The sequence below is a fragment of the Aphelocoma coerulescens genome, chromosome 4 (genome assembly GCF_041296385.1).
Source record: "Aphelocoma coerulescens isolate FSJ_1873_10779 chromosome 4, UR_Acoe_1.0, whole genome shotgun sequence".
NCBI classification, from domain to species: domain Eukaryota; kingdom Metazoa; phylum Chordata; class Aves; order Passeriformes; family Corvidae; genus Aphelocoma; species Aphelocoma coerulescens.
The window spans coordinates 14,886,006-14,902,753 of record NC_091017.1 but is presented as its reverse complement, the minus strand read 5'-3'; the positions used below and the strand labels follow the sequence as shown (position 1 = coordinate 14,902,753).

Sequence of the window (16,748 nt, the reverse complement as noted above, 5' to 3'; positions counted from 1 at the left end):
CTGTAACATAAAGGCTAAATAAGTACTTTACTGATTTGTAGGTATTTGACAGTTGTCTCTTGTATGGCTGGCAAACATTCTTAACTTCCCACCCAGCCTAGCCTCTCCTAGTACACACCTTCCAAATTTCTTCTATTTCATGACTTGAATGCTTGCTTAAAGGAAGAGTACAGTCCAGTGACTCCAAAGAAAAAGCTTAAAATGACTGCAGAAACAGGTCAACATCTGATGACTTGGCCCTTTTCTTAGACTGGGGAAGGACTGGCTTCAGTAGGACACATCAGATAAGATGCTTGGCTTCTCCTGCCACATCATTCCCACTAGCCCTGTGTATCTTTCAGATTCTGATGGCAGCATTAAATAGGAAGACAAAAATCCATCTAGGGGATGACAGTGCTCTCCTGCAGAGTCTGTTTCTTAGCACACTTCTCCTAAGGAAGGGGAGACTGTATTGATTCCTGCTTTGCCCAATCTAGTCCAGGGTCTCAGAGCCCAGAGGAATTATTGGGCAAGGCAACTTCTGCAGTACCGTATGTGGCTGTGGTTCTGTTCTGTGTCTTCTATAGCTGGAAGTCTTCTGCTTGGCATAAAGAAACTTATGCAAAAGCAAGGATTTCAGCCTTCATCTCCTGAACACCAGTGCCAGAACTGAGTCACCAAGCCTCCCAGACTCCTCAGTTCTCTTTCTGGCCACAACACTCAACTGAAGCTTATCCCAAAATCTGGTCACTGAGGGGTGCCCCTGTCCATGCAGGAGTCCATGTGAGCAGGTTTCATACAGCCACCTACAGCTAAGTCCCAGATTTGGAGAGTGGTGCCTCACACCCTGGCCTAGGACTCCTTATGAGTCAGGTTAGTGATTCTGGCCCTGTGCTCTGCCTCCTGCTGAGTTGTCTCTTGGAGTCAGGCTCGGTTCTTCCATGCCCTCCCTGCCTCCCCTGCCTTGGCCCCAGCACTGACTGGAACTCTGTGCCAGGAAAATGGCAGCACCGCTGAGCCATGCAATTGGGGTCTGGCCCAAACACTGATGTGTTAATTAAGCAGAGAACCAAGTTCCAAGAGAAAAGTAGGAAGTGCCTAGCTCGGAATCTCTGTGCTGGAACTGACCCAGTTTCTCACTGACAAAGTGAGAGCCAAACCACCAGAAAAAAATAATACTTTTCAAAAACTGTAATCTTAACTGGACACGATTTTGGTTAGTTGATAGATGCTTGTGAACCCTTCACAATTCCCCAAGAGCTCAAAAATATCCTTAAGTGAAATGATGAACATGACCATGATACATCTGGTTTTCTAACCGAATAACAAAGGAGTAAGGTCAGCAATCCTTTCCAAGAAAGGCCATGCAGTTACATTGATAGAGCTGGAAGAAACACCTGAAAGTACTTTTCTCCTATTTCCTATAAGCATTCCTGTTCTGGTTAAGGTTCTGGATACTCTGTTACATACAAGTGATTCCAAGTGTGAGTTGTGTGATTTAGACTCAATTAGATAAAAATGACCCAATTCAAGCAATTCAATGCCATTTTTCAAAGGACTTGTGGAAACTAAGCAGCCATAGCATTAGATGGAAGGTCTGAGTATGGATAACTAAATAAAGACTTAGTAAGAGAAACAGCTAGGCAAGAGATCACCTCTGGAGTTCAGAAATTGAAAGGACTTGTCTCATTCAGCTTTCCTTAAGGGATCTGGAAGAGGATGGTGGGGGACAAAGTCTGCTGACAATGCACAGATATGCAATGGAAGGAAGGACCATGAAGAAAACTGCTCAAGGACCTCATGGCACTGAACGACTCGACAGCCACAAATCTGAAAAGAATTACAACACAGAGTTGAATGTAACTTCAAGATGCTTTTGTCAGTAACTGGATGAGCAATTTCATTGACACTTCCATACCTTTTCCACCTGCAGCAAATGACAAACAAGAACATGCTTTGCTGCTTCCTTGACACAGGAGCCTGAGAGAGGGACAGGAGGGCACTGACACCTCTGTGGGGACAAACGAAACAGAGAATGAATAGTCGGGGTGAGTGACAGATGCCATTCGGCAATGTCATAACCAAGGGAAGAACAATGAGGGGTTTGCACACCGCTATCGTCTCTGTTTTCCTCAGCCAAGAGGGCAGAAAACGCCCTAAACCCTACATTTCTGTATCCACGCCCGGCAAGTCCTGTCAACTGCAGGGCGAACATGTTCCTGCTAGGACAGATTGGAGTGCAGACTGCAGCTCCTCCGCACCGCTCACCCAGTGCCAGCCCAGGCACACCGGCATAGGGACACCGGGAGCTCAGCGTGGGACAGCTGGGCGGAGCAGCCGCCCCGGGCTCCCGCCCCGGCCGGTGCGGGCGGTGCGGGGTGGATCCTGCGAAAATGGACGGGAGCAGCGGCGCGCGCTAGGAAGGGCAGCGGGTAAATCAGCAACCTGCGTCCCCTTAAAAGAGATTAAAGTTCAGTTCGGTCCTCAAAGGAGCTCCGGGAAAACAATGCATCTGTTTCTGGAGCTTCTCCTGTTCCTGGCCACGCTCCTCTACTCCTACCTGGAGGCTTTTGTGAAGCTGTTCGTGCCTGTGAGGAGAAAGTCTCTCAGCGGGGAGCTGGTGCTTATCACGGGCGCTGGCCATGGCGTCGGGAGAGCGACCGCCTTGGAGTTCGCCAAGCGCCAGAGCAGGCTGGTTCTGTGGGACATCAATAAGGTAATGGCACACTCGTGTCCTCACTCCGTAACCACCGAGTCCACGGGGAATTTAAGGGCGTAAGAAGGGCGGCACCGCATTGCACCCCCATCGCCTCCTTCCAGCCCGCTCCCATCGGTCTCTGGCTGGGATGCTGAGTGCCAGCAGAGCGTTTGGCCCCACTTGCAGCAGAGGATGTGGGGCTCTGGTCCCACAGTCACTCGGTGCTACTCGGGAGGGAGCAGGCAGCACCCGGCAGAGCACCTGCGAGAGGGAAAGAAGCGCTCAGGAAGCTGCTGGTGGACCCGCTGCCTGGGCTGGCAGGGAAAGCCCGCTGAGACCAGAAGGCTGTTTCCACAGAGGAGCAGGTTTGCCTTCACTTGTTCTCTTTGTAGCCTCAGGTGTTTTTTGTGCATTGCTGGGGGATGTGTTTTCTCTGCGCTCCTATCAGCAGCATCACTGTGCTGGGCTGTGTGAGCCCGGCTGCCCTCCGGGCAGCTATGCTTGTAAAGGACCTTGGCAAGTGGAGGATGGGCAGATACAAACATCCAGCATGGCACTCAGAAGGGATCCAGGCCAAGTGCTGGGTGTACGTGAACAGGGAGGGTGAGAGGCTGCGCTTCCTGTTTCTGACACAGTGGGTCAGCAAAGAAGTTAATTGTGTTATCCTGAAGCTGCAAAACATACCCCGGCACAGGGCCTCACTGGCATGGCCTTCTGGCACCTGGGGTCAAGGCAACAACAAAATCACTTCTGCCCTGGCTTAGTGAGCTGATACAGTGACAGAGGGAGGCTTCTCTTCTGTGTGTCAAGTGCAATTCTGTAAGGAAAGTCTCTCTGCACTGTACACTTTCGTAGTGGGTTGACCATGGCTGCATGCCAGGTGCCCACCAAGCTGCTCTATCACTCCCTCTCCTCAGCTGGACTGGTGAGAGGAAATAACATGGGAAACAATGACTCATAGATTGAGATAAAGCAGTTTGCTAAAGCAAAGCTGAAAGTTTGCAGGCACAGAAGCTAAGAGAAAAAAAATATTTTATTCTCTGCTTCCCATCAGCAAGTGATGACTGCCCACATGATTCTGGGAAGTGGTTGCTGGGGAAGGCAAACACTAAATACTGGAAGCCCCTCCTCTTCTTCCTTCTTTTCTTAGCTTTTATATCTGAGCTGTCATCATATGATATGGAATATCCCGTTGGTCAGTTTTGCTCTGCTATCCCCTCCCAGGGGCGGGGAATACTGGGGACACAGCACTGATGCTGTGCCAGCACTCCTCAGCAGCAGCCAAAAAACTGGTGTGTTATCAACCCCTTCCTAGCAGCTAGTGCAAAGCAGCACAGCACTGTGAGAGTGAATGAATTCCATCTCAGCCAGACCCAATACAACTGTGGAGGGCACCTCTCTTCTCACACCCAGCATGTGAATACAGAAGTGCATAGAGCCACTCTCCACACCTCAGGGTGTCAGCCAGGCCTGTGTTGTATGAGCTCTGTTTACACTCACAGTGCTGCCTGCTGTGCTGCGATAGGCACCGTGTGCCCCCTGTCTGCTGCTACGTGTGCCTTACCCAGCCAAACTCTTGTTGCTGCATTCCTAAGGCTAAGAGAATTGGGGCTGTTCTGCCTGGAAAGCAGATGGCTTCGGAGTGGCCTAAGTGCGACCTTCCAGTATGTGAAGGGGGCTTACAAAAAAATGGAGAGAGAATATTTACAAGAGCATGTAGTGACAGGACAGGGGGAAATGGCTTCAAACCGAAAGAGAGGAGCTTTAGATTGGGTATTAGGAAGAAATTCTTTACTATGAGGATGGTGAGGTACTGGAACAGGTTGCCCAGAGAAGTTAGAGATGCCTCATCCCTGAAAGTGTTCAAGGCCAGATTGGATGGAGCTCTGAGCAACTTGCTCTAGTCTCCCACCCATGGCAGGGGGTGTTGGAACTATATAATCATTAAGGTCCCTTCCAACTCAAACCATTCCACAGTTCTGTGATTTCCTTTCTGGCTGTCACTACACACAGATCCTAAATTTAAGGCTGGAATGGCTGTCATCTCAGCAACCCCACCTACAGCTCTTTCCCTGGGTAGCCATGAACTGTTCTGGGGCTGGGCAGTGGTTGCTCAGTCCAGGGCCATGTTCAGCCTCTGCCGCTCAGCCGTGGCAAGGGGACAGCTGTGCACGGTGTCTTTCTCTTTGCCTCTTCCAGCACGGCATTGAGGAGACAGCAGCAGAATGCCAGAAGCTGGGAGCCACTGTCCAAACCTTTGTGGTGGACTGCAGCAAACGGGAGGAGATCTACAGTGCTGCAGACAAGGTGGGGCAGCAGAGGCACGGTCAAAGGCTTTCCCAAACACGCTGGATTTCCAGAAAAGTCCGGGAAACTAGGCTAGAGGTGTTGTACACAAATCCTGCAAGGCCTTGGAAGCTCCCCACTCCTCGCTGCTCTCTGTACACGGAGTGCTGTAGCATTTCCAAGATCACAGCCAGTCTCATCCTATTTGGGAGGCTCCAGTGTATCACAGCCTGGTGCCAAGTCTGCTCTCTAGGGTTCGAGCCTCTGAAGGAACACAGGCAGCACCGAGGACAAATGAAACATTTTATTGTAATGGCTGTGGTCCAGCTGCCTCAGAACAGTCTGTACCTCCATGGTCCCAGCTGTGACTACACAGTCCATACTATGCACAGTGCATAGAACACAGTAAATACTGGCAGTAATTAAAGGAGAAGAATCAGATCCAAACCAGATTTCCTGGCTCTCCTATGCAGTTCCTGCCACATCTGGAAATGTGGGATGATCTTCATCTCCCTTAAAGATGCGATGATAAGAATGAAATTAATTATGGCTCATCTTCCCCACCCTCGCATATTTTTTTCCCCCCTGAGTGACAGACACAATTTGGGGCTTTTTTTTCTCTCCAAAAGGTGAAAAAGGAGATTGGGGACGTGACCATCCTGGTGAACAACGCTGGTGTGATTACAGCTGCCGACTTTCTCTCGACTCAGGACCACCAGATAGAAAGGATGTTTGAAGTCAACATTCTTGGTCACATGTGGGTAAGGGCCACCACCATCTCCATAGCTACAGATTTTTGGGAATGTCACTGGGGAGGCAATTTAGACCAACCATTATTAGCAGTGAATTACCAAGTGAACTGTATAGTACAGGGTCACACAAGCAGAATGTCTGCTGGGGAACTGGAGTAGCCTCTTGCTGAGCTGAGCTGGCTGGTGACAGCCTCACCTGCAGCACACACTGGCCTCTGTCAGAGGTGTCGGGGCTGACAGGGTGGGAGGGTTTCAGCTGTTCAGCCGTACTTGTTTGGGGCAGAAGAAAAGAGAAGCCATAAGTTGCCAAGTGGTTTATTGTACGTGCTGGTGGTGAGACCCTGCCAGCATTTCTGCTGACACCTGAAACCTAAAAGCAGCAAAGGAAAGATGTGAAAGCCAGCTGCTGTTTATAGCCAACTCCTGAAACCTTTGGAGAGCAGGTTGCCAACTGCACCAGTGGTCAGAGAGCAGGTATCCCTGTGGCTCTGGGAATCTGAGGTGCTGTGCAGCTCGTAGCTTTAGGGATAGCTTTGGCCACCTAGTGAATGACATTGAGGGTCAGTGCTGAGTCTGCCTAAGAAAACAATGTTCCTTTCCTCCTTCCTGCCCCCTGCATTTCTGCCTCTTGGTTTAAATGACTTCCAAGACCACGAGAGCTTTTCTGCCAGTCATGATGAACAACAACTACGGGCACATTGTCACAGTGGCTTCAGCTGCAGGTCATTTTGTGATTCCTTTCATGGTGGCATATTGGTAAGTGATTTTGAAATCAACTTGCTTCATTTTTTAAAAATTTTAATTGCATCTTCTCCATAAGAAAGTACCAAGGTATTACCTCTGACTGAATCGGGAGCAATGTTTGTACAAAAGAATAGTCATGTGACTATTCTATTTTCTTTGGAATCCATTTAAACTTAAGGCCCACACCTATTTCCGTGCCAGGTCATTCCTCAGGTTTGCTCCAATAATGCTCCTCTGTTTCAAAGCACACGCAATTGATTTGAGATGCTCCTGTGTGGTACAGTAAACATTCGAGGGATAATCTGCATTTCAACCCTGCCCATCCTTCTTCATTTCACACATTCAGGCTGCATTCCTCCTAGGAATTTTCTCTCATAGGAAAATGGGATGTGCATCGATTGACACACACTAGTAAATGTTTTCTAAGATTTCCTGTCTGTTTTGTCTGCCTGTTCACACCTTGTCTACTTTCCACAATTACTCCACAAGTTTCAGTATCTAATCCACCACTACACTCTGGCACAGGGAAAGTTAGAATAGTCCCTGCTCTGTCTCTCAGCTGGATTATATTATTTGGAGGTTTTTGCCTCCTAGCCTGTACTGTAAGTACATGATGGTTTAGGCCATTTGCAGTTGTAGAAAAGTGGAAATAGGATTTCTGCCTTCTCATTTGTACTTTTTCCCCTCCTGCAGCTCAAGCAAGTTTGCTGCAGTTGGATTTCATAAAGCTCTGACAGAGGAGCTGTCTGCCCTGGGAAAGGATGGAATAAAAACAACGTGCCTTTGTCCAGTTTTTATAAACACTGGATTTGTCAAAAACCCCACTGTAAGGTAACTGTCAATGCTCTGCATTCCTGTGCTTCCTTCTTTGCATCAAGGCACTGCATATTATCCCCAGCTTGAGGCCTCTGTTCCAACTGGCTGTATAACAACAGTGTGTATCATTGACTAAAGAAGATCTGCAGTGTCCTTTAACTCATGTAATGGTTGCATTTGAATTACCTGAGGTTGTGCATTTGTGAAGCCCCCTACATCTGTTGGTACCACCCCTTTTTACTACTGCAGGTCTTATATGTTTGCTTTCCTGTGTAGGCTTGGAAAGATTTTGGAGATTGAAGAAGTTGTAGAGGCTCTGATGGAAGGAATAGTGACCAACCAGAAAATGGTTTTTGTTCCATCAAATCAGAGTGTTGGTTTACTGCTTGAAAGGTGAGCAGGAAAAAAAAATGTATCCACTGTAACCTCCTGAATGTATCACCCTCAAACTTGTAAAATCTGATTCAAGATTAAGTACTATTTTAGAACATATCACAAGCTAGTTAATAATGCAGTGGTTCTTTCCAGTGACAACAGCAGACATCATCCAGAGATTTTCTTGAGCCCTTTTATAGGCCCTTGTACAGAACCACTTGCTGCAGCTGACTGTTCTCAGTGCAGAGCTCCACTGCTCTGCAGGCCACCACATTCTCGGAAACAGTAGTCCCAAGAGAGAGATGAGGACCTGCTGCTTATCAGTGTTTGTTTCTCCATGTCAACACCAAAGATTGAGGCCATGGAGGCTGGAAAATTGCTTTAAAATGGCTCCTTTGCAAAGAGAAAGCAAATGCTTGTGTCTATGTTCAGTATGAAAACTTTCTGGATTCTGCAGCAGTATGGCAGCCAAAATCATGGTTGGTACATACCTGTCATGGAATTTTCATAAAAAGAGATGGGTGGAATTGGAGTTAAACTTGTCAGAGATTGACAAGGGCCATGTGTCCTTGGGCAATAATGCCCATCTTAATACTCTGTCTCAGTCCATGTGTGTGCATACATTCTGCTACCTGACCAGCTCTTCCCTCACCTGCAGTGACACTTTTCCCCATAATTTAAGTTACTATCCCACATTTAACTTCATGTTAATGTTTCTTTCAGGGTGTTTCCAGAACGTGCCCTGAATCTTCTCAGGAAGATGACTGATGTCAAGTTTGATGCAGTCATTGGGCAGAGAAGCACCCAGTGAAAATCAAGAACTGATTCTCATTTCCCAGAGGCACCAGAGAAGACAAAACAGGTGCTGAGCGTAGTTCTGCTGGCTTGATTCAGAGCAGAGCTAAGGCAGGTGCTTCCAGGCCACCATTCCCAGGCACACCTAAGGGCTTATCCCACACCTGCAGCTGGGACACACCTGCATAACAGGGAGTGTTAGCAAAGCAGAGATGCAGCTCTAGAAGGGCTGCTTTGAATGTACATCCCATCACCTCTATCTCATTGTGCTGAAGCAGGCAGGAATTCCCACAAAGGTGGGTGGCCTGTTTTCAGTTCAATTTATATTCTTAAAATATAAAATTCTCTAATGAACGCTGGATTTCCCATATTTTTGTAGCAAATACCTGAAATAATAGAGGTGTATATGTAATATACCTAATTACATTGATTATCAATGACACATTTGCACCATTAATATGCCTTTATATGAATAAATACAGTTCTTTAACACAAAGAACACAGTGTCTCGTGGCAGTGAAAGTCATAATCAGGTCCTAGAGATGCATTTAAGGTATGGTATCAAGGAATACACCTTTTCCTGTATGAATTCTCACATGGTCCTCTGTACTTTCCAGACATCTTTAAAACACCTTCTCATGAAAACAATGCAGTATTTCTCTACAAATGACTGGGTGCCACAAATACAGCCCTCACAGGGCAAGGGCCAGGGCTTAAAGGCGGTGCCAGGGCAGGGGGTGCAGGGGAAGGCTCCAGACGAGCCTTCACACAGCTCCTTGTCACAAGCCAGGGGCCTGCTCAGATGGTGAAACCCCTAAAGGTCTTTGGCCTGTGGTCCAAGAGAGCAGCAGCTGATGACACACGGGTCAAAGACCCCTCCAGAGCACAGAGGATCTGTGCACCCACTTATGCAACTCCCACCCGCTGCAGGCACTGCTGGCCCGCAGCCATCCCAGGCACAGATGCCACCTTTGGCACAGTTGGAATCCGTCCTGTTCACCTGAGTCTTTCAAGCTGTTCTGTAAACAGGTTCTTCAGAAAAGGGAGAGCCCTCACCACCCAGCTCCTCCTGCTCTTAGCTGGCAACAGGTAGAAGTTTTGCTGCCATCATCACAAATAGTTGCTAGATGTGCTAAATCCCACAAAAATAGTTTCCTTTTTGCTCATGGAACACTCATGTAATAGGACACTCAGGCTATGTGAAGCTCAAGTTCCCAGCTTTGGATTTTTTGTTTCATAGCGCAAGATTCCTGTAGCCAAGAAAATAAAAGAAAGAAAGGGTAAGCAAATTTCAGAGAATTTAAAAAATCCAAAAAGTTAAAAGTCAATCAAGGAGTGTTGATGTGGTTTGAATTTAAAACCAAGACTCTCAAAACCCCAAAGCATTTGCGAGAAGCATGCTTTGAGTCCTGAAGGATAAAGGAGTCCAATTTGCATGCATTTTCAGTAAGTTATTTTGTAAGTCTGTTTTCCCTGCCTCAGTGGCATCCCACAAACCTGAGAAGAGTGACTTAGTGGCTTTGTCTACTCTGAAAGAAGTTCTTGGTTTGTCCTGCTTCTATTTGAACTACATGTTCCTCTCTTTCTAAGAGGACAGGCCTTGTCACAACTGAGAGCCACTTGCTCTTCTCCATGTTGCTTGAATTTCCAAGTCTTCTGCTTGGCATAAAGAAACTTATGCAAAAGCAAGGATTTCAGCCTTCATCTCCTGAACACCAGTGCCAGAACTGAGTCACCAAGCCTCCCAGACTCCTCAGTTCTCTTTCTGGCCACAACACTCAACTGAAGCTTATCCCAAAATCTGGTCACTGAGGGGTGTCCATGCAGGAGTCCATGTGAGCAGGTTTCATACAGCCACCTACAGCTAAGTCCCAGATTTGGAGAGTGGTGCCTCACACCCTGGCCTAGGACTCCTTATGAGTCAGGTTAGTGATTCTGGCCCTGTGCTCTGCCTCCTGCTGAGTGGTCTCTTGGAGTCAGGCTCGGTTCTTCCATGCCCTCCCTGCCTCCCCTGCCTTGGCCCCAGCACTGACTGGAACTCTGTGCCAGGAAAATGGCAGCACCGCTGAGCCATGCAATTGGGGTCTGGCCCAAACACTGATGTGTTAATTAAGCAGAGAACCAAGTTCCAAGAGAAAAGTAGGAAGCGCCTAGCTCGGAATCTCTGTACTGGAGTCAGCCCAGTCTCCCACAGACATGATGAGCAACAGCTCAGTTAAAAGCACCATTATGTTGCCTAGAGGTCTGTGGAGCTCCTTCCTTAGCTCTTCCAGCTGTTCTGCTTTAAGAAAGCTCAGGAGAGTGAGGGCCCCACAGGGATTTCATGAGCCAGGTGCACTATGTACTCCCTGAGGGGTTGCAGCCAGCAGGCAAATGCCTCTGCTGTGACTGCCCTGCCAGGTCAGGCGCTCTGGTCTCCAGAGCAAGAGGCAGAAAGGTGAACTATTTACAGAATCTAATGGCATGGATTAAAACTCCCCACAGCACTGCTGCCTGGCCTGTCTCTTCAGCAAAGTTTGAGGGTACTTCTTTGGAGACTGGCTCTGCTGCATTTTTCCAAAGTCCTTAAATCCTACTCAGAATGTTAGGAGAATCATCTCAACCTGTGTTTCTTGGCACAAACCCAGGCCACTTAAAAGAGAAAATCAGGGCTGTACCTCCTACTGCCCCTGTCCGCTAGCACCAAGGCCCCACCGTCATATACCTTTTAATGCTTGCAGGTGGTACCAGTATGCATAAAAACCCAGGTAATTTTAGGCAGCACTTCAGAACATGGATTTCTAAATGCACAGAATCTCCTGAACCCAGCAGTTCAACAAAAGGGGGGTTTGTACTGTTTTGTGGTTTTTTACTATGTCTCCACTGAAATTAAGCATCTGACATCACTGGTGGTTCATAGTGTTGCAAAATTGTCTGCAGAAATTCTGACTCAACTTTTTGGTACCTTCAATCTCTCAGATTCTTTCATTCTGCATCTATTATCTGACCATGCATTTTTTCCTTTTCCAAGCAAGTCTCTTGCTTTGTTTGAGCTCATCACTGAGAAGCTTGTGGCCTTACTGCAAAACTTCTACCAGAGTATTAATAAGCTTACATTTATCCAAGAAGCCAGGTGTTTCTAGGATTAAACTTGCTCTCCTGCAAACTACTTCCCCCTCTGTGTTCTCAGCTTTTAATGTTCACAGCTGGTTGCTGATCTTTTTCCAAAAAGCACTATCAAAATGATTTTCAAGAAACATTCTAGTTAAACTGATGCTGCAACAGGAAGATACACTCAATGCTCAAAAATAATCCGGTGACAATAATGACTGTATTTTTATATAAAGGAATTCCAGACACTCATGTTCACCAGTGCCTCCCAGCTTGCTAATCATGAGGTAATCTCTAATGGGAGAAGAACCCAAACCCTGAGTAGGAGCTTGCACTAATCCTTTGATGGCCACATAGCTTTTCTATGATGAGGTGTTGCTGCTTCCTTCTGAAGGGCTGACCTGGAATACAGTACATAAGGACTCCTTTGGGCCTTATAGAACTGACAGCTGCACTCTAAGAGAGGTGAAAAATTGAAAATCGTGTAATAGCTGGCTTTAATATTATGCAGGGTATAGAGATCTGCATTTATTCTCATTGAGTGATTTCTGTGTTACACAGGAATTATACTGGCAAAAGACAAGATTCAAGTCTCGCTAGTATAAAAAACAATGAAGGGGAAAAAACCAATATTTATGTGTAGCACAGTTCTCTAAGTCCTTAAAGCATGCACGTGCTGTTAACACCAGTTCTGGCTGCACAGCCGGATCATTAATGTTATCTTCCCAGCTGAACATCTGTTCATGTGGCACATTTCCACATCCATCCTCCTCTCTCTCTTAGACATTAAATTGTACCAAGAGCCCTTTTAAACACAAGTACAATTTTAAGGGGATTTTAATGAGCTTGTCTGGAAGGAGGCTACATCATGATTTATAGCAAGGAAAGTAGTATGGGCCAAAAAAAAGATTTAAAAATTTAAATTAATTGGTTACTTCCTTAGAAGTAACTCAGAGGTCACTCAGAGCTATGGTCAGTTCTTGTGCATTTAATGAATATTTTCAGCCAAAAGAACCCAAACAAACCCAAACTCAACCAACCAAAATCAATCAGCACACTAATTAACAGAGGCACAGTTACAGCTAACAGCTTCTGAGATACTGAGATTTTTCTGCACAGGACTATGGAGACACCTTGGAAAGGAGACTACTTTTATATGGGTCAGTTGTAATGGACATTGGGAATGAGTGACTGAGAATCATTAAAATGCAACATTTTGTGAACATAGTTTATACTCACTGTTGGCATGTTCATTTTCTAGATAAAGAATTCCTGACTCACAAGGATTTGTGCCTAATCCATATGGTTAATCAGTAACCAATTTAGGGGCAGGAGAGGCTGTAGCTCACTTCATGCTCTCTCTCCTCAGGGGCAGGGAACAGATAAAAGGGAAGAAACATGCCAAACAGAGGTGTACTCTCCTTTAGGAGGATGATATAAATCCATGTATGCCACAGGCCTATAGATAAGAAAGCAGCAGCACAGATTTTTCAGATAGTTATTTTTCAAGTCATGGATTGTTTCAGTTTTGCCCTCACACACAACACTGTTTACATCTGAAGCCTTGGAAATCATGAAACTTGGAACCTCCATACACAGTTACATTAAACACAGATCTTCTCAAGTTCTTACGAACATAATATGGATCATAGGCAGACAAATACTAAAGCATGATCCTCAATACTCTAAAGGCAATTTTAGATAATGCCTGTGTTGTGCAGTGCTGAGCTACCTCAGTGCTAGCTCAAAGGCACTAAGAAAGAGATGTTTTGCATGTATGTATAGCCCCATGATTACCTGCAGCCTTGGAGCCTGGCAATGGGTATGGTTGAGCTAGTGCAGTTCTGGACTAACAGGTTTGGGAAAGGGATTGTTCTTCATTCAGCAGCTAATCCAGGATCTCTGGAAGATGTCAAGTTGTTGGAGAATGGTTAGAGGATCAGGGACATGGATTATTGATAAAGGATACAAATTAATAACAGAACTGTACAGGCAAAGGCCTGCAAGCAAAGGCCTGCATGAGAAAAAGCCTCCATGAGAAAATGCCTGCGTGAGAAACAGGCCTGGGAACAAAAAGGGAGTTTTTAGGAGGTACAGTGCTGTTCTGATAAAGATGTGCTGACCATGAGAAGGGAGGAAAAACTTTGATCTCTCAAGACAAAACATAAAGCTTGCCAGATGTAGTCTTTTATCTAACCCAATTACATAGAAGTAAGAATGCGCTTTTGTAAGTTTAAACTAATTAAAGAACTGATAAGCATGTACTTTCACACTTTATAAGTGCCTCTGTATTGCCAATAAACGAAGCTTGCTTTATCAATCACATTGATTGTCTGCATGGCTTCCCCTGCCAGAAAGTCAGCATCCAGTGACATGGTGCAAAGCTCTACTCAGTGCATGACACCTTCATGGCAAGACGTAGCTACCTGGCATTCAGTTTCTCTTTGAAGCCTCCTCAAGGAAGGTGTTGATGCTCCTTGGGTTTCCACCTTGTAGGCATATCTGTCACATACTGATGTAGCTGAGACTAGCACACAAAGCCACAGTCACTCAACACCCAAAGATCTTTTTCACCCAAGGTTATGCTTTGTCTCTGAGCTACCAGGTCATGATTTGATTCTTTGGACCAAATTAGCTTCCTTTTTTTCCCTCTGAAACAACCGAAAAAACAAAACCAAACCACATACACACAAAAATCCAGCTATTTAAGTTTTCACAGTTGGCTCTCTTTTTTTTTCTTTTGAGGATTGTTACTATCAGGGAATAGCAATATTTTTATATTTGTTGCCTTTTAGAGCAGAAGATAAAGTACTGAAATCTTACAGGTCTCTACAATTGCTAATCCAAAGAGCTACTACAGTTTTAAACTCAAGGCTTTAAGAGAATCCAGACAAATAGTTATTTTACGTTTACTAAGAGAAAGAGGTAAAGCATTTACCAGAACAGTCACAATAGATCCCCAGGAATCCAGCCTCAAAGTCTGCCCACATTCAGGAAAAGGTAACCTCTTTCTGTCATCAGGGATTTTACCTCACCCCTATAAAGCACTGCTGTGAGGACTTAGTGGATGTAGGTATCTGAATGTATGTGAGAGCAGAACCAGCACTATGCCAAGTGCCCCAATGGCAGTAAAACCAGACAATGGCATCTTTATGGGTTGAAAGCCTGATCAAACTATGACTGAAGTCAATGGAAGCCTTTTTGGTGGTTTCCAGGGGTATTGGATGAGAGCCACAATACACTGCAAGCAGTATCACTAACTTTCAAAGCCAGAAATAAGAGCACAAAGTCATTATAACAGTAGTCTGCCCACTGACAACTCCCACCTTTTCACAGACCTTGCTGCAATCCCCAGAACTCATCTGAGGAAGCTGGCAGGTAACATTTCCTCCCTCGGCACATCTTAAGTGTCATGTTTTCATCTTGAAGAGAACTAGTCTGGGGAAGTAAAGCAGCTGCCAGGCTGGACATTGTGGATATATGATGTAGAAACTCTGAGGCCAACAGGGAATATAAGTGTACACTGTGATAGAAGAGGAGGGGAAATCCACAAAACACAAGTCTGTACAGGTCACTTTGCCCAATTCCAGCCTTTTGGAAACTGCACATGGACAGCAGCATCTCTGCCACATACATTCAGGTTAGTACCTTTCAAAAACATGGATGAATGTGGGGAGGATTGCTTGGGATTTTTATGTTCAGAAAAAAAAAAACTAGAAAAAAGGCATTGCTGAACAGGAATTTTCTGAGATGTATTTATGCAAAACCTAAAATGTGCTGGGTTGATCACAACTAGTGCAACTTTTTGAGAAGCACATCATATAATCAAATCAGCTGTTTTCCACTGAATTTTCACCGTCTCTGACCTCTATGGAATTAATGGCACAGGGGTGTAGAATAACAACCCAAACCCATCAAACAGATATATTTGAGATAATAACAATGATCCCCATATTTTCATGGACAGTGTTCTGGCTCTTTCTCAAACAGGCCACCTCAAATAGCAGTGTTATTTAGTTCATTTTTGCCTTTAAAGACTCCTAAATAGATGTACTTCTCCTCCTAAAAACAGTGTATGTGTACTCTGTGGGAAACTGCAGACCTCCAGCCACTCTTTCTCAGATAAGCATGGATTTCTAAAACACCTTCCTGCTTTTCAGCAGAATTGTGTTGGGTTCAGGAAAAAAGGAAATCCTGGAATTATTATGCACGTCTGTAGAGGTGGACTTGCCATCCAGTGTGAATCCAGCTTTCAGCTCTGCCGTATGGAACTGGGAAATCTACTGTATGGAACTGAAATCTACTGGGCTCTTATGTGGGGCTGGGGGTAGAGGGCATTTTCACTTGGCAAGCTGTGCTTTTGTTCAAGGAAGACTCCATACTCCCCAGGGCATCCATTTCTTTCATAAGGTCTTTCTTTGGTTCTAACAGCCTGCAAAACTTTCCTGGCCAATTCTTTCCAAGTTCTGAAGTCAAGCTTTTACCAAATGGGATCAAGACTTACACTTATTATTCCACAGGCAGAGAAGGGTACTACTAACAAAGAGACTGAATCAAACCAGGGGGAAAGTGTGTATTGGGGAAATGTTTTCCTGCACTGGAGGGGGTGTATGTATCTCTCTGTGTGAGATATGTATATATAAAAAATCTACACCGTAGAGAGCAGAGCTGGTGGACAGGTGGAGAGGAAGGAGCTGGTACAGCCTCTTCCTCTCTCTGTTACATCCTTCTCTCTCTGAACTCACGGAGAGCAGTTCCTCCAAAATCTGAAGCAGGATCACTCTGATCTGTATTACAAACCGAAGAACCACAGAACATGCTGATTTGGAAGGGACGGACAAGGATCATCGAGTCCAACTCCTGGCCCTGCACAGGACATCCCCAAGAGTCACACCATGTGCCTGATAGTCCAAATGCTTCTTGAACTCTGTCGGGCTTGGTGCTCCGACCACTTCCCTGGGGAACCTGTCCAGTGCTCAAACACCCTCTGGGGGGAGAACCTTTTCCTGTTATCCAACTTAAATCTCCCGTGACACAGCTTCAGGCCGCTCCCTCGGGTCCCGTCACTGGTCAGGAGAGTGAAGAGATCAGTGCCTGCCCCTCTGCTTCCCTTCACGAAGAAGCTGTAACTGCAATGAGGTCTCCCCTCAGTTTCCTCTTTTCCAGGCTGAACAGACCAAGTGACCTCAGCCACTGCTCAGACGGCTTCCCCT

General features: G+C 45.9%; 1 protein-coding gene and 1 long non-coding RNA gene across 2 annotated transcripts; one reads left to right on the top strand and one right to left on the bottom strand.

The window, feature by feature from the left end:
• Positions 1-1,190: 1,190 nt before the first annotated feature.
• Positions 1,191-2,177, bottom strand: LOC138109420 (uncharacterized). The gene is made up of 3 exons (XR_011150461.1): positions 2,092-2,177; positions 1,898-1,990; positions 1,191-1,809 (listed from the first exon to the last, which is right to left on the bottom strand). It is a non-coding gene; the product is annotated as an uncharacterized lncRNA (long non-coding RNA).
• On the top strand, positions 2,060-8,944 carry LOC138109418 (estradiol 17-beta-dehydrogenase 11-like). The gene is made up of 7 exons (XM_069012766.1): positions 2,060-2,695; positions 4,877-4,984; positions 5,593-5,724; positions 6,365-6,471; positions 7,153-7,290; positions 7,552-7,668; positions 8,374-8,944. The coding sequence occupies exons 1-7, from the start codon at positions 2,075-2,077 to the stop codon at positions 8,459-8,461; spliced, it is 1,311 nt and encodes a 436-aa protein (XP_068868867.1). The 5' UTR covers positions 2,060-2,074; the 3' UTR covers positions 8,462-8,944.
• Positions 8,945-16,748: the final 7,804 nt, after the last annotated feature.

Bases quoted from the DNA above. Each gene is read 5' to 3' on its own strand.
- LOC138109418 (XM_069012766.1), top strand. From the start codon at position 2,075: ATGAGGGGTTTGCACACCGCTATCGTCTCTGTTTTCCTCAGCCAAGAG. The intron at 2,696-4,876 runs GTAATGGCACAC...TGCCTCTTCCAG, and splicing joins TTCTGTGGGACATCAATAAG to CACGGCATTGAGGAGACAGC. The intron at 4,985-5,592 runs GTGGGGCAGCAG...TCTCTCCAAAAG, and splicing joins TCTACAGTGCTGCAGACAAG to GTGAAAAAGGAGATTGGGGA.